Source organism: Rhinoraja longicauda, chromosome 13, assembly GCF_053455715.1.
Source record: "Rhinoraja longicauda isolate Sanriku21f chromosome 13, sRhiLon1.1, whole genome shotgun sequence".
In the NCBI taxonomy this organism is placed as follows: Eukaryota; Metazoa; Chordata; class Chondrichthyes; order Rajiformes; family Arhynchobatidae; genus Rhinoraja; species Rhinoraja longicauda.
The window spans coordinates 4,726,488-4,741,970 of NC_135965.1; the positions used below are offsets into that span (position 1 = coordinate 4,726,488).

At 40.5% G+C, this 15,483-nt stretch overlaps 1 protein-coding gene across 2 annotated transcripts in view; it reads left to right on the plus strand.

Annotated features, from left to right (window-relative positions):
- Nucleotides 1–15,483, plus strand: part of ccdc39 (coiled-coil domain 39 molecular ruler complex subunit) — a 77,666-nt gene that overhangs the window by 17,822 nt on the left and 44,361 nt on the right. For both annotated transcript variants that reach the window (XM_078410217.1, XM_078410218.1), the window contains exons 7-10: nucleotides 2,896–3,087; nucleotides 5,155–5,258; nucleotides 7,810–7,942; nucleotides 13,818–14,012. In XM_078410217.1, the coding sequence (XP_078266343.1) occupies nucleotides 2,896–3,087; nucleotides 5,155–5,258; nucleotides 7,810–7,942; nucleotides 13,818–14,012 (624 nt within the window). The remainder of the gene's footprint in view (nucleotides 1–2,895; nucleotides 3,088–5,154; nucleotides 5,259–7,809; nucleotides 7,943–13,817; nucleotides 14,013–15,483) is intronic.

The following is a 15,483-nucleotide window of genomic DNA, read 5'->3' on the forward strand; positions in this document are numbered from 1 at the left end:
ATTTTTTGAGGGAGGCTGATTTTTCACGGGTGCTAATTGCATGGCATTTAATCAGAAAAAGTAGATGAAAGACAATGTCAAGGCTAAAATTATCTGATTTAAATGTTGTCAGCCCTCTCCCAATGTGCTATTAGACAATAGACAATAGGTGCAGGAGGAGGCCATTCTGCCCTTCGAGCCAGCACCACCATACAATGTGATCATGGCTGTTCATTCTCAATCAGTACCCCGTTCCTGCCTTCTCCCCATACCCCCTGACTCCGCTATCCTTAAGAGCTCTATCTAGCTCTCTCTTGAATGCATTCAGAGAATTGGCCTCCACTGCCTTCTGAGGCAGAGAATTCCACAGATTCACAACTCTCTGAATGAAAATGTTTTTCCTCATCTCAGTTCTAAATGGCCTACCCCTTATTCTTAAACTGTGGCTCCTTGTTCTGGACTCCCCCAACATTGGGAACATGTTTCCTGCCTCTAACGTGTCCAACCCCTTAATAATCTTATACGTTTCGATAAGATCTCCTCTCATCCTTCTAAATTCCAGAGTATACAAGCCGAGGCGCTCCAGTCTTTCAACATATGACAGTCCCGCCATTCCGGGAATTAACCTAGTAAACCTATGCTGCACGCCCTCAATGTGAGGTAAGCGAAACAAGTAGAGTAGTGATGGAAATTATGAGGATTAAAGAAGAGGAGGTACGGACACTTTTGAAAAATATAAAAGTGAATAAGTCTCCAGGTCCTGATAGGATATTCCCTAGGACATTGAGGGAAGTTAGTGCAGAAATAGCAGGGGCTATGACGGAAATATTTCAAACGTCATTAGAAACGGGGATGGTGCCGGAAGATTGGCACATTGCGCATGTTGTGCCTTTGTTTAAAAAAGGTTCTAAAAGTAAACCTAGCAATTATAGACCTGTTAGTTTGATGTCTGTGGTGGGAAAATTAATGGAAAAGATACTTAGGGACAATATATATAATTATTTGGATAAACAAGGCCTGATTAGAAACAGTCAACATGGATTTGTGCCTGGAAGGTCATGTTTGACTAATCTTCTTGAATTTTTTGAAGAGGTTACCAGGGAAATTGATAAGGGCAAGGCTGTGGATGTTGTCTATATGGACTTCAGTAAGGCATTCGACAAGGTTCCACATGGAAGGTTGATTAAGAAGGTTAAATCGTTGGGTATTAATAGTGAGGTTGCAAGATGGATTCAACAATGGCTGAATAGGAGATACCAGAGGGTAATGGTTGACAATTGTATGTCAGGTTGGAGGCCAGTGTCTAGTGGAGTACCCCAAGGATCTGTGTTGGGTCCACTGTTGTTTGTCATTTACATTAATGATCTGGATGATGGTGTGGCAAATTGGATTAGTAAATATGCAGATGATACTAAGATAGGTGGTGTAGTTAATAATGAAGTAGAGTTTCAAAGTCCACAGAGAGACTTGGGCCTTTTGGAAAGGTGGGCTGAAGATGGCAGATGGAGTTTAATGCTGATAAGTGTGAGGTGCTGCATTTTGGTAGGACAAATCAAAATAGGACGTACAGGGTAAATGGTAGGGAATTGAGGAATGTAGTGGAACAGAGGGATCTGGGAATAACTGTGCATTGTTCCCTGAAGGTGGAATCTCATGTGGATAGGGTGGTGAAGAAGGCGTTTGGTATGCTTGCCTTTATAAATCAGAGCATCGAATATAGAAGTTGGGATGTAATGTTAAAATTGTACAGGGCATTGGTGAGGCCGAATCTGGAGTATGGTGTGCAGTTCTGGTCGCCAAATTATAGGAAGGATGTCGACAAAATGGAGAGGGTACAGAGGAGATTTACTAGAATGTTGCCTGGGTTTCAGCACTTAAGCTACAGAGAGAGGTTGAACAGGTTGGGTCTTTATTCTTTGGAGCGTAGAAGGTTGAGGGGGGACTTGATAGAGGTTTTTAAAATTTTAAGAGGGACAGACAGAGTTGACGTGGGTAGGCTTTTCCCTTTGAGAGTGGGGAAGATTCCAACAAGGGGACATAGCTTCAGAATTGAGGGACAAAAGTTTAGGGGTAACATGAGGGGTAACTTCTTTACTCAGAGGGTGGTGGCTGTATGGAATGGGCTTCCGGTGGAAGTGGTGGAGGCAGGCTCGATTTTATTATTTAAGAGTAAATTGGATAGGTATATGGATAAGAGGGGATTAGAGGGTTATGGTCTGAGAGCAGGTAGATGAGACTAGGTCAGAGAGAGTGGTCGGCGTGGACTGGTAGGGCCGAACGGGCCTGTTTCCGTGCTGTAGTTGTTATATGGTTATAATAGCAAGAATATCCTTCCTCAAATTTGGAGACCAAAACTGCACACAGTACTCCAGGTGCGGTCTCACTAGGGCCCTGTACAACTGCAGAAGGACCTCTTTGCTCCTATACTCAACTCCTCTTGTTATGAAGGCCAACATTCCATTGGCTTTCTTCACTGCCTGCTGTACCTGCAAGCTTCCTTTCAGTGACCTCTATTCTCAGCAGAAGTGTTTTAGTCCACTCTTTGTCCAATTATATATATTTTTTAAATTACAATTAACATATTGCATTGTTTATCTGGAATCTCTTTCAGCCTTTCTCCATGAGCCAAAATTACTTTCTGATTTTACTGGCAACTGGATACATTTAACTTTTAACTCCTCACTGTAAACGTCCTGTTGAAGATTTTTTCTTCATTCTCAGGTAAAGCTTCATTGCAGCCAGGAGGATAGAGTAAGAAGCACGTGGAGAACAAATCCTTTATCCAATATTATTTAATAGGTTTGATACTGATTTAAAGGTGTACCAAAAATGTAACAAACTTAATTCCCTGAATAATTTTAACCTGTATTTTGCATATTAGATATTATGTAACACACAAAAATATCTCTTTAACAGATACTAGCAGAAATAAAGCAGGAAATACGAGAAAAAGAAGCATTAATTAATGAGAAAGTACAGTTTCTTAAGAATGAGACTGAAAACAATGAAGAATTTGTAAGAAAGATTTCCATAAATGAACGTCAAGGAGCTAAACTTCGTTTAGAGTATCAAGCACATGAAACAAACCGTATTCAACTGCAAAATGAGGTAATTAACCAAACTCTTTGTCTTTCATGGCTGCAAGTAGAAAGTTTTAAACTAAATGTAAGGCGGTTGGATTTCACTGGCTAAATGCTAACAGTTCCAAATAGGAGAATTGCTTCCCAGATCCTGCATTAGACTGTAAAGGATGCAAGATCCCATTGATTGCAAATAGGTTGTTCGGCTGCAGATTTAGAAGCAAAGGTGCAAGTAAATTACTGGGTTTTTTTAAAATGGCCTGTTGTAGTTTTAGCTAAATGATCTTATACATAATGAATAATTTTGGTAGTTAGTAATTTTCACACAAACAACATGATCGTTAGCCCATTCATATAGCTAATATGTTTACATTTTTGTTAATATTTCCTAAAAATGGTGTCTGCCAAAAAACCTTAACTGGTAACTCAAAGCAACAATGCACATGTTGCAATACCATCAGATTTATCCAGACAGACAAGGGCCACCAGATACATGACACAAATTAGACTGGTCCTTATTGCTTGATTGAATATTTATCTGCAAAGGTTGATTGAAATCACTGCCGTTAAACAAAACGGAGTAGTTTTTATGGCAATAATTTCAATTTACTTTTGCACTTAACATTGGGTAGAACATGACAGGGCTGCAGCCAACGAGACTCACAAAACTGAAAAACAAAAGATGGTAGAAACACTTAGGGGGTTAGGCAGCATCTGTGGAAAGAGAAATAGTTAAAGTTTCAGGTCTGGGAACTTTTGCAAAACCTATTTGGGATAAGAATGAATAAATGAAATTTGGGGTGCATAAGGACTGCTTGAATGTTTGTGCCATTGGTCAATATGTTATAGGAAAGGATAACATTATGAGGGTTGCATATATGTCTTATATAAAACATATCCATTTTCTTCATCCTTGATGTTCCCAAGCCACACTAACCCCAGCTTCAGCTATACACTTACTATTGACATTTCGCTACTTGCCAGCAAAAGACATCAATACAATCTATCTCAGGGCAATTAGAATTTACTGATGAAGCAATGGATGAGTTAGCAGGTCAGCATATAATGGACTTAATAAATAGAAGTTGAAAAGCAAAATGACATAAATGGGAATTGAAGTGAAAACTCTCCACTGATACAACGGAAGGTGGATGTAGCTATTGGAGGCCCAGAATATCTTTCCAACAAGTCTTAAGGGCCTGGTCATCTTTAGTTATTTCATTAATGACCTCCCATCAGGAGAGCAGCAGTGAGGATATATGATGATTTCACATTATTCCGTTTTATTTGGATATTCTCAGATAATGATGCTTGCAAGCCAGAAGACCTGGAATGATAATTGGCAAATATATTTGCACCTCACAAATGCCAAGCATTGACCCTCTGTGACGAAGGAAAGTCTATCCATCTTGATGTTGTCAAACCTCCATCATAAATACTCCAAAAAGTTAACTTGATTGGCTCCATAAATATGGTGGCAACAAGTATACTGACCTTCTGACTTTCCAAAGCTTTTCCACCATTGAGGAGCTTATGGTACGATAGTGATTGAATATCAGTGGACAGTGATTGACCAGTATCCAGAAGCCTGGTCTGAGGATTTGCAGATATAATACTGAAATTAAAACTCAAAGTAACAAAATAAGGCTACTATCAGCACTGATAGCCATGTACTTACTGATTTATCATTAAAGCCATGCTGGTACACTACTGTGCTGCAGGGAAGGAAATCTATTATCCTTGCTTTATTTGTCTTTTATATGATGCCAGAGTCATAGCAATCTATTTGATCATTAACATTGGCGAATCAATCTATTTTGTTCATTGACCATTAGGAATGGGACTGTGAATGGGAAATACCTTAAACATAAATAGGACATCTGCCTTGCCAAAACCCAAGATTTTTATTAAATGTCAATTTTTTGGATTTCTCGTACTAAATCGCTTTAGTTTTCTGTCTAAAGCAGATTATGAAGGGTGTATGAATATATAAATGTTCTCTGCAGTTTACTTTTTTCCCCCTATATTAGAGCTTTAATGGATGATAAAATTATGTTTTCAAGTGCCATCTAAAATGTCTCTGTAATATGTACAGCTTGATACCTTAAAAAGCAGAGTGGATAGAACTGCAACTGATCTAGAAACTGTGAGAAGTCAAATAACACATTTGAAGCGGGAAAACATAGTGAAAGCCACCAAGTAAGAGTTCTACTCATTGTTATGATTTATTTAATTTTACCATTATAAACCTGGTGTTTTTACTTCCTTGGTTAACATATTTTGGTTGTTTCAAGAAGGTTTGACCAATGGGATGGAGTTGGTATTTCAATAAAATGTTTTCTATCTTTATATAAAACCTGTTGTTTCCAATAAAAAAACCTTTTGACATGAAGTTACTGATTTACTTTAGCTCACTATTCCCTACACATTGTTCCAGCTCCATATAAATTTCTTCCTCTTCATGATTCTGCAAACCTATCCAATCTTCTCAGATTTTATATTCTCTCTTAAACCATCTGTTGTTCTTAATCTAAAATTTGTTCCTTCATTAGTGATAACCTTTGGGCATTTTCTATACCCTTCTCTAGAGCTTTTTTGTCAAACCTCTTCACCTCGATCTGTTTCAGTATTGTCAAAAATATTTTTGATCCATCTCTACCTGTGGTTTCAATTTTTTATTTCCTCATTTAATGACCGTGTACATTTTATATAATTTTGCACCTCAAGCTTTTGCACAAAGCACATTATGTAAATATAAGTAGGTATCAATAGCTATTTAAATGTATGCATGTAGTTATTATAAACTGAGCAGAAAAAATAGTTATAAATGTTCATTAAAGGAGAAAAATAAATAACAAATCTAAAATCCCTTCAAAGCAGGTCTTTACTTTGTTGGTACGATCAAGGGAGTGTTAAGTACTAAACTTAATCGCTGCTCTATTTTCCTTCTACTTTGAAAATGATATTAAATAAATTCTACACCTAAAGTAGTATCCTATCATTCGCTTATCTCAATACTTATTGCTAAGACATTAAATTTTGTGGATGTAATCAAGAGGAGGTTCTCAAGTGCCAACAGTAATGACAATATTAATAATAATAATAATAATAATAATGCATTACATTTATATAGCGCTTTTCAAACACTCAAAGACGCTTTACAGGGATTTCTAGAACATAGAGAATTGAATAAATAGACATAATTTCATAGTTTTTTACATCTATACACTGTATATGGGAGATCATTGTTTGCCACCAGCATCAAAGGCCACTCCTTTAATTAGATCTTTATGCTGTCTAGTCTAGAAATCTACCCAGTACCCTGATAATTGTAGTGAAAGTTAAGGGTTAGAAACAAGATCCTTCCAAATAAAAGAAGAGACACAAAATGCTGAAGTAACTCAGTGGGCCAGGCAGCATCTTTGGAGGGAAGGAACGGGGGATGTTTTGGGTCGAGACCCTTCTTCAGACTAGTTAGTGATAAGGGAAATGAGAGGTATAGATGATGATGATGTAGGGAGATAAAGAACAATGAGTGAAAGATATGCAAAAAAGTAACGATGATAAAGGAAACAGGCCATTGTTAGCTGTTTGTTGGGTGAAAATGAGAAGAGGGTGTGACTTGGGTGGGGGAGAGATGGAGAGAGAGGAAATGCTGGGGTTACTTGAAGTTAGAGAAATCAATAGTCATACCACTGGGCTGTAAGCTGCCCAAGCGAAATATGAGATGCTTTTCCTCCAATTTGGGTTTAGATTCACTCAGACAATGGAGGTCAGTATGGGACTGGGAAGGAGAATTAAAGTGTTTAGCAACCGGGAGATCAGATAGGTTCAGGCGGATGGAGCAAAAATCTTCAGAGAAACGATCACCCAGTCAATGTTTGGTCTTGCCAATGTATAAGAGTCCACATCTTGAACAACGGATGCAGTAGATGAGGTTGGAGGAGGTGCAACTGAATCTCTGTCGAACCTGAAAGGACTGTCGGAGTCCCTGGACAGAGTCGAGGGAGGAGGTGTTGCATCTTCTGCGGTTGCAGGGAAAGGTACCTGGGGAGGTGGTGGTTTGGATGGGATGCGATGAGTTAACCAGAGAGTTGCGGAGGGAACAGTCACTGTGGAGGCAGAAAGGGGTGGAGATGGGAAGATATGACTAGTGTTTGGTCCCGTTAGAGGCGGCAAAAATATTGGAGGATTATGTGTTGTATGCGATGGCTGATGGAGTGAAAGGTAAGAACTAGGGGGACTCTGTCTCTTTTGCAACTAGCGGGAGGGGAAGCAAGGGCAGAGCTGCGGGGTACCGAGGAAACACACGTGAGGGCCTCATCTATGATGGGAGAGGGGAACACAGTCTATGTGGAAAGGGTTTCATAAAACACTGGATTTTTACCAGAAATATCTTCCAGAAATTTGAGTAAGGAAAATGGTATGAAGGGAAATATTTTGAGCCAGTGAAATTGGTTTTATCATTGTATGTTAAAATTGATACTTGCTAAAGATTGCTATTTCTCAGTGGAGCTAAGAAAGCCATGAATTCTATAAATGTATTGCCTGCCTTATGTATTGCCTTTGTGATAAAACTGACACCCGCTAAAGATTTTTAGTTTCTCAGTGGAATTTAGAAAGCCATGAATTTTACAAATGTTATATTGCCTGCCTTAAGTCAGAAGTCAGAAAAAACCCCAGTTTGACTGAAACAAACTCAGGAGATTAGACAATGAATATATAAATCACATTGTAATTTAACTTGCAGACTAAGGAATGCTAAAGAGGAAACCAAAGTTCTTGAAAGCAGACTCAAAACCGTGACAGACTCGGTGGTGAGTACTGAGGAACAAGTGGCTAGAATCGAGAAGGCACTGAAGAATGAAGAAAAAATAGTGAAGGTTAGTAAATCACTAATACTTTTAAGGAAAATCATGACTTTTAAGTGTGACCTTTAAACGTGTGTTTTCACACAAAATGTAACAGAGTAACATTTTGTTTGTGTAACTATTGTTTTAAATTAAAAATTTGAAATCACATCCCAAAAGGGCTACATTGTATAAATCTGTCAGCAAATCAGATGGAACAATTTGACCATAGAACAGAAAGGTACAGTACAGGAGCAGGCCCTTTGGCCACAATGCCTGTGCTGAACATGATGCCAAGATAAACTATTCTCATCTACCTTCATATGATCTATATCCCACCATACCCTACATATCCATGTGCCTATCTAAAAGCTTCTTAAATGCCACTATCGTATCCACCTCCATCTCCCTCTACCCCCACCCCCGGGGAGCATGTTTCGTACAACAAGATCTTGGTGTCCTAGTGCATCAGTCACTGAAAGGAAGCATGCAGGTACAGCAGGCAGTGAAGAAAGCCAATGGAATGTTGGCCTTCATAACAAGAGGAGTTGAGTATAGGAGCAAAGAGGTCCTTCTGCAGTTGTATAGGGCCCTAGTGAGACCGCACCTGGAGTACTGTGTGCAGTTTTGGTCTTCAAATTCGAGGAAGGATATTCTTGCTATTGAGGGCGTGCATCGTAGGTTTACTAGGTTAATTCCCAGAATGGCGGGACTGTCGTATGTTGAAAGACTGGAGCGACTAGGCTAGTATACACTGGAATTTAGAAGGATGAGAGGGGATCTTTTCGAAACATATAAGATTATTAAGGGGTTGGACACGTTAGAGGCAGGAAACATGTTCCCAATGTTAGAGGAGTCCAGAACCAGGGGCCACAATTTAAGAATAAGGGGTAGGCCATTTAGAACGGAGATGAGGAAAAACTTTTTCAGTCAGAGAGTTGTAAATCTGTGGAATTCACTGCCTCAGAAGGCAGTGGAGGTCAAGTCTCTGCATGCATTCAAGAGAGAGCTAGATAGAGCTCTTAAGGATAGCGGAGTCAGGAGGTATGGGGAGAAGGCAGGAACGCGGTACTGATTGAGAATGATCAGCCATGATCACATTGAATGGTGGTGCTGGCTCGAAGGGCCGAATGGCCTCCTCCTGCACCTATTGTCTATTGTCTATTGTTTCCAGGTACCCACTGCCCTCTGTGGGGGAAAAATACTTGCTCTGCACATCTCCTTTAAACTTTGCCCATCTCAGCAAAATGCTATGCCCTCTAGTCTTTGACATTTCCATCCTGAATAAAAGATAAACTTTTTCCCTGTCGATGTCTCCCATAATTTTAGAGACTTCTGTCAGGTCTTCCCGCAACCTTTGGCATTCCAGAGAAAATAATCCAAATTTGTCCAACCTTGCAGCTAATACCAACTAATCCATGCAGCTTTCTTGTAAACCTCTTCTGCACCCTTTTCAAAGCACCCACATCCTTCCTGAAATGGGGTGACCAAAACTGCATGCAATACTCTAAATGTTGCCTAACCAAAGTCATATAAAGCAGCATCATGACGTCCTGACTCATACTCTATGCTCTTAGCAATGAAGGTGAGCATACCACGCATTCTGTCTACTTGTATAGCCATTTTCAAGGAACTATGGACTTGGACCCTAAAATCCCCCTGTACATCAATACTGTTAAGGGTCTTGCCATCAACTGAAAACTTTTCCCTTGCATTCAATCTCCCTAGTGCAAAACCTCACTGCAATAAGTTTGGATTTTACTCTGCCATTTATCCGCCCATATCAATAGCTGATCTATATCATGCTGCATACTTTGACAGTCTTCCTCCCTGTCCACATCTCGATCAATTTTGCTGTTGTCTACAAGCCTGCTAACCAACCATCTACAGTTATGTCCAATTTGTTTGTATATATCACAAACAAGATGCCCCGGCACAGAACCAATAGTCAATAGTGCTTTTATTATCACATATGTTAATTGGTAACAAAGTGAAATTATTTTCCTTACAAACAGTCCAGTAAAGTATCACCATATTCCTCAATAACTGATTAGTAAGTGTACAAGAGAAATCTACTGAGCCACATGCAGGAGGCACCATGTTTTGGCCCTAATTTCATGCTCTAGTTCTTATGAGCGGTTCCTGTACCAGGCAAGTCCGAGGCTGTTGCAGGCCTCCAGCTGTCTCCTTCTTTGAACACCACGTCCCTCTCCTCGCCCATCCCATGTTCCCTGGGGTTCCCACCGGCCTCGCTACTTGCCTGGATGTCACTGGCACCATCCTCCTGGTCTCCTGTGGACGAACGGGCTGGCACAGCAGCTTCCTTTTCCAGGCTGGCGGTCCACTGGCTCCGACGAACAGGAGGCCAGCTCACCGACTTCCTCCTGCAGGCCGTGATCCATTGAGTCTTCTGTTTGCCCGCGGGGGACCGGCTCCCCTGAAGCTACTGGACCTTCAGTGCAACCACGGGGACCAGCTCTGCGGGCTTACCTTGAAGCCATGGACCTTGAGTTCTGCCACGGGACTAGCTCGGTAACCTTCCCCCAAAGCCACAATCTTTGACATTGATTTCGGCTGCGGGACCGGCTTGACAGGCTCCTCCTGAAGCCTCAATCTCCAACCCCCAGTCTGGCCGCGGGGTCCCACCGTCTGGCTTCTCAAGGGCCACAGCCTCCTGGGAGCGTCGATCCCTGTGGAACTCCACTGTTCACAGACCTTTGGCCTTAATATTGTCCTTCCACCACAACCCCCTGTCTTCTATGAGGAAGCCAGTCTGAAACCAAACAGCCAAGTCACCATGGTTCCCATACATCTTAATTTTCTGGGTCAGATGGACTTTATCAAATGACTTACTAAAACCCATGTATAATGTCTGCTTCCCTACCCTCAACAATCACCTTTGTCATTTTCTGCATTACCTCTACTTCCCTTCTTACAGGAACAACATTGGCTACATTTTAGTCCTCTGAGATCTCGAGAGAAGATATAAACTACATCTTAAACGGTCCTAGTAAATTGGTATTCCCCACACAGATCTCACTGTTCTCCACCAACCCCTTCTTGGTGAATGTAGATGCAAAGTACTTGTTTAGTACTTCACCTACATCCTCTAACTCCAAGCATAAATTCCAAGCATAAACTTAAAGAGTATTAAGATGGATAAATCGTTGAGACCTGACCAAGAGTATCCTCAGACATTGTGGAAACTTAAGCAAGAAATTGTTGGGACCCTGGTAGAAATATTTGCATCATCTACAGCCACAGGAAAGATTGGAGGGTGATTAACGTACATTTATTTAAGAAGGGTTGCTAGGGCAAGCTGTGGAAATACTGGCTGATGAACTTGACACCAGTAACTGGAGGGGATTAAGAGGCACAGAATCCAGAATGGTTAGGAATAGTCAGCACAGCTTTGGGTGTAGGAAATCATGTCGACCAACTCTCGGGACAAGACAGCTTCTGTGTGGCATGCAATGAGAAGCAATCCTCCTGGCCATCTCCCTTCCTACCGCAGAGTAGTTACTATCTATAAAGGTCATATCAAATATATGATGAAATAAAACTTGCCTAAATGGGTGTAATTGCAACAACATTTAAGGTGCTCAATGCCATCCTAGGCAAGGCAATGCATTTCAGTTCACAAATCGCTATTTTCAGTATTACAGTAGCATAATGAATTCTGAAGTGTATAGACACGTCCTATCTGCTCAAGTTCAAACAAATGCCTCAAAACTCATTGGCCGGCGGTTCATTCCACAACAAGACAATGATCTCAAACATACTTCTAAAGCAACAAAGGAGTTTTTCAAAGCTAAAAAATGGTAAATTCTTGAGTGGCCAGATCAATCACCTGATCTGAACCCAATTGAGAATGCCTTTTATATGCTGAAGAGAAAACTGAAGGGGACTAGCCCCCAAAGCAAGCATAAGCTAAAGATGGCTGCAATACAGGCCTGACAGAGCATCACCAGAGAAGACACCGAGCAACTGGTGATGTCCATGAATCGCAGACTTCAAGTAGTCATTGCATGCATAGGATATGCAACAAAATACTAAACATGACTACTTTCATTTACATGACATTGCTGTGTCCCAAACATTATGGTGCCCTGAAATGAGGGGGACTATGTATAAACACTGCAGTAATTTCTACATGGTGAAACCAAAATGTATAAAAATGGCCTTTAAGAAAATCAGACAATGTGCACTTTAACCACATGTGATTTTTTCTATTACAAATCTCAAATTGTGGAGTACAGGGGCAAATAAATAAATGATGTTTCTTTGTCCCAAACATTATGGAGGGCACTGTATCTCCTTCACCACTGAAATGTTGTTGTCGTGCCAGTTATTCACAGGATCCAGTACAACATAGTGATTTTGACACAAGCTTCATTCCTTGCAGTCTCGACCAATAATGAGAGGAGCAGAACATTCTCTTGGAATCTTCACCCCCACATTCCCATCCCAGTTGCTTGCCATGTGGATTTAGAAATATAGTAAACCCTCGTTCCAATGGACCCCTTAATGACGGATTTTGGTTATAGCGGATGGACCTACTGGCGGAGCCCCAGCTGGGCTCTTTCTCCCCACGCTGTTACCGCCTCCTCCTGCCGTCGCTTTGCCCACTCCCCGTTACTCTGTCTGCTCTGCCTCTTCCTCCTCCCCTTCCATTGCTGACACCTCCTCCTCCTCCTCCCCCGGAGTGGCCAACATTCTCCACTTTGGGACCGAGTGCGTCCTGTCGGTAGCGGCAGCCTGAAGAAAGCGCGTCTCGTCGGGGGCTACAACATGAGCCGCAACAACAGCCGTGTCAACTGGTGAAGAAGGGCTTGCTGGTGCAGATCAGTGGCTTTGACGCCTAGTTTTAAGGCGAAACGACTTGGTGCTGGAGTAGTTCAGCAGACTGAATCAGTTTGAGGGTCCCGACGTCACCTATCCTGGTTTTTTTTTTAGAGATACCGCGCGAAGACGGGCCCTTCGGCCCACCGACCAGCGATCCCCACACATTAACACTATCCTACTACTAGGGACAATTTACGCATATACCAAGCCAATTAACCTACATACCTGTACGTCTTTGGAGGTTATAGTGGACAATCGGCAATGATGGACACCAGTTTCCACCCCCCACCCCCCCCCCCCCCCCCCCCCTACCATGGTCATTTATACAAGGGATTACTGTGTGCCAATGTTTCCTCATTTGTAGTCATGGGATAAACACTTTAATTCTTCTTCCCATTCCCACACAGACCTTTCTGTCCTTTGTCTCCTCCATTGTCAGAGTGAGGCTAAATGCAAATTTAAGGAACAGCATCTCATATTTCGCCTGGGCAGCGTACAGCCCAGTGGTATAAATATTGATTTCTCTAACTTCAAGTAGCCCTGGCATTCCCTCTCTATCCCTCCCCCACCCGTCACACTAGCTTCTCGTTTTCACCTAACAGCTAACAATGGCCTATTTCTTTTATCATTTTTACTTTTTTGCATATCTTTCATTCATTGTTCTTTATCTCTCTACGTCATCGCCTATATCTCTCATTTCCCTTATCTCTAATCAGTCTGAAGGGTCTCGACCCGAAACATCACCCATTCCTTCTCTCCAGAGATGCTGAGGTATCCAGGTTTTTGTGTCTATCAAAACTATGCAAACTCATCTGTACTACAATGATAGGCAGAGGAGTTGCTCTATCATCTTTTCAAGGTAGTTTATGATGTATAGTAAAAGTACAGATTTGCCATCATCGCCAAAGGTCTAACAAAAAAAATTGTAAATAAAGCAACAGCTGTTTTAAAACCAATCACTCAATGTATGGCAGATTATGAGAGTTCAACTGCACAGTTTGTGCAAAGAGTCATTTCACAATGTCAAAATATGTTTTTTCACTCATAAATCTTTAATCAATAGGAACTTGATGATCAGACGAAGTATCTGAAAGACAGGAGGTTTAGGAAAACTGAAGATCTTCACGCTGTTACTGAGGAGGTCAAAACAACTAAAAACCAAATATCAGGAAATAAGGCAACACTCCGCAATTTCAATAGCCGAATTACCAAACTTGACAATGAAAGTATCAAACAGCAGGAAGTCATTTATAGCCAGGTAATCAATCATAGGTATTTTATTATTCATAATGCTTCACTGTATAGTGTTACAGTAAAAAAAAAAATCCAGTTACAGATATTGTTGTGTGATGGTGGAGATATTTAAATATTTATTGCAATATTAAAAACAATTTACAGTATATGACATGCAGAAACATGACATGCAGAAACAATTATAAAGAGCCTGTGGATCAATGGAATATTTTAATGCAAATTATGCATTTATTATTGCGCTTCATGATAATTTTGTCTCCAGTTAACGATGGGTGGAATTATAATGTTACAAATTCGAAATAATCTTCCATTATTATTCCTACGGAATGTTTGTAAATGCAGAGCTCTGGCAGTAAAAGGGTTGTCTCAAAATATTACACACGATCTACTTGTATTTTATCAGCTCCATTGGTATTATTGCTTGGTTATGCTTGTGTACATAATGATATAATTGTTGGAAATCAAAGAAAAAAATATCTTTGTTGGATCATCCATCATTCTTGCATGTACAATAGCTGGTAATTTATCTATCACATGGCTAATTGCAGAGAAACATTCCCTCTACTCAAATTGAGTATGCAAGACATATGTGATATGTATGAAGACAGGTGTGATATTCTCTCTCATTTCCCATTTTGTGGCAAATTGAGTGGCATGTTGAGTAAAATTCACCTACGAAGACAAATTGCTGACAGTTTTGTTCTCTGGTCCTGTACCCATTTGCAATCATCATCCCCAAACTGATTTTATATCATGCCTTTGTAGAAGACAGAGAGGATCTTATTCATGTTCTGGCCTGAATGAAACACAGACTTCAACAGTGAAAGGCCTCTGTGATCAGGCACTATACCAAACATTTCTTCAGAATCTATCCATGTTCTCCAAAGATGCTGCCTGACCTGCTGAGTTCTTCTTGCACGTTGTCATTTTTTTGTAAACCAGCATCTACACTTCCTTATTTCTACATTCAATATTCACATTCTTCAGCATTTATTTTTGCTCTCTTTACCATGGCTATTTTAACTTTGTTGCTCTTGTGCATGCATGCTTGCCTCTCCATACCATCAGGATAAAAAAATATTGGCCATCATATTTACATAGATTTTAATAACATGTCCAATATTATGATTCATTTTCTGACATTTGTTTATTGCAATTGCACAGAATATTTTGATATATTTACAACATGTGAGTTCATACTTTAACCTCCAAAATAAACCTTATTGAACAGTAGTTGTTGAGATGAATAAGTAGCAATGATGTCTTCCATTACATTTAGAGTAGACATTGGCACAGGTTTCTCTGGTAAATATCGGCAGTTTCTACCAGCATTTCCCAGCATAATTGGAAGTAAATTTTGGGACTCCTGCACGAACATGCAAGTCATGGACCTGCTGGCATTTGCTGGCTCTGCTGATACTTCTCAAAGGGTTCAATAGCAAACCTGAATCTTGCAGAGATTCAGGAGAAGCTAT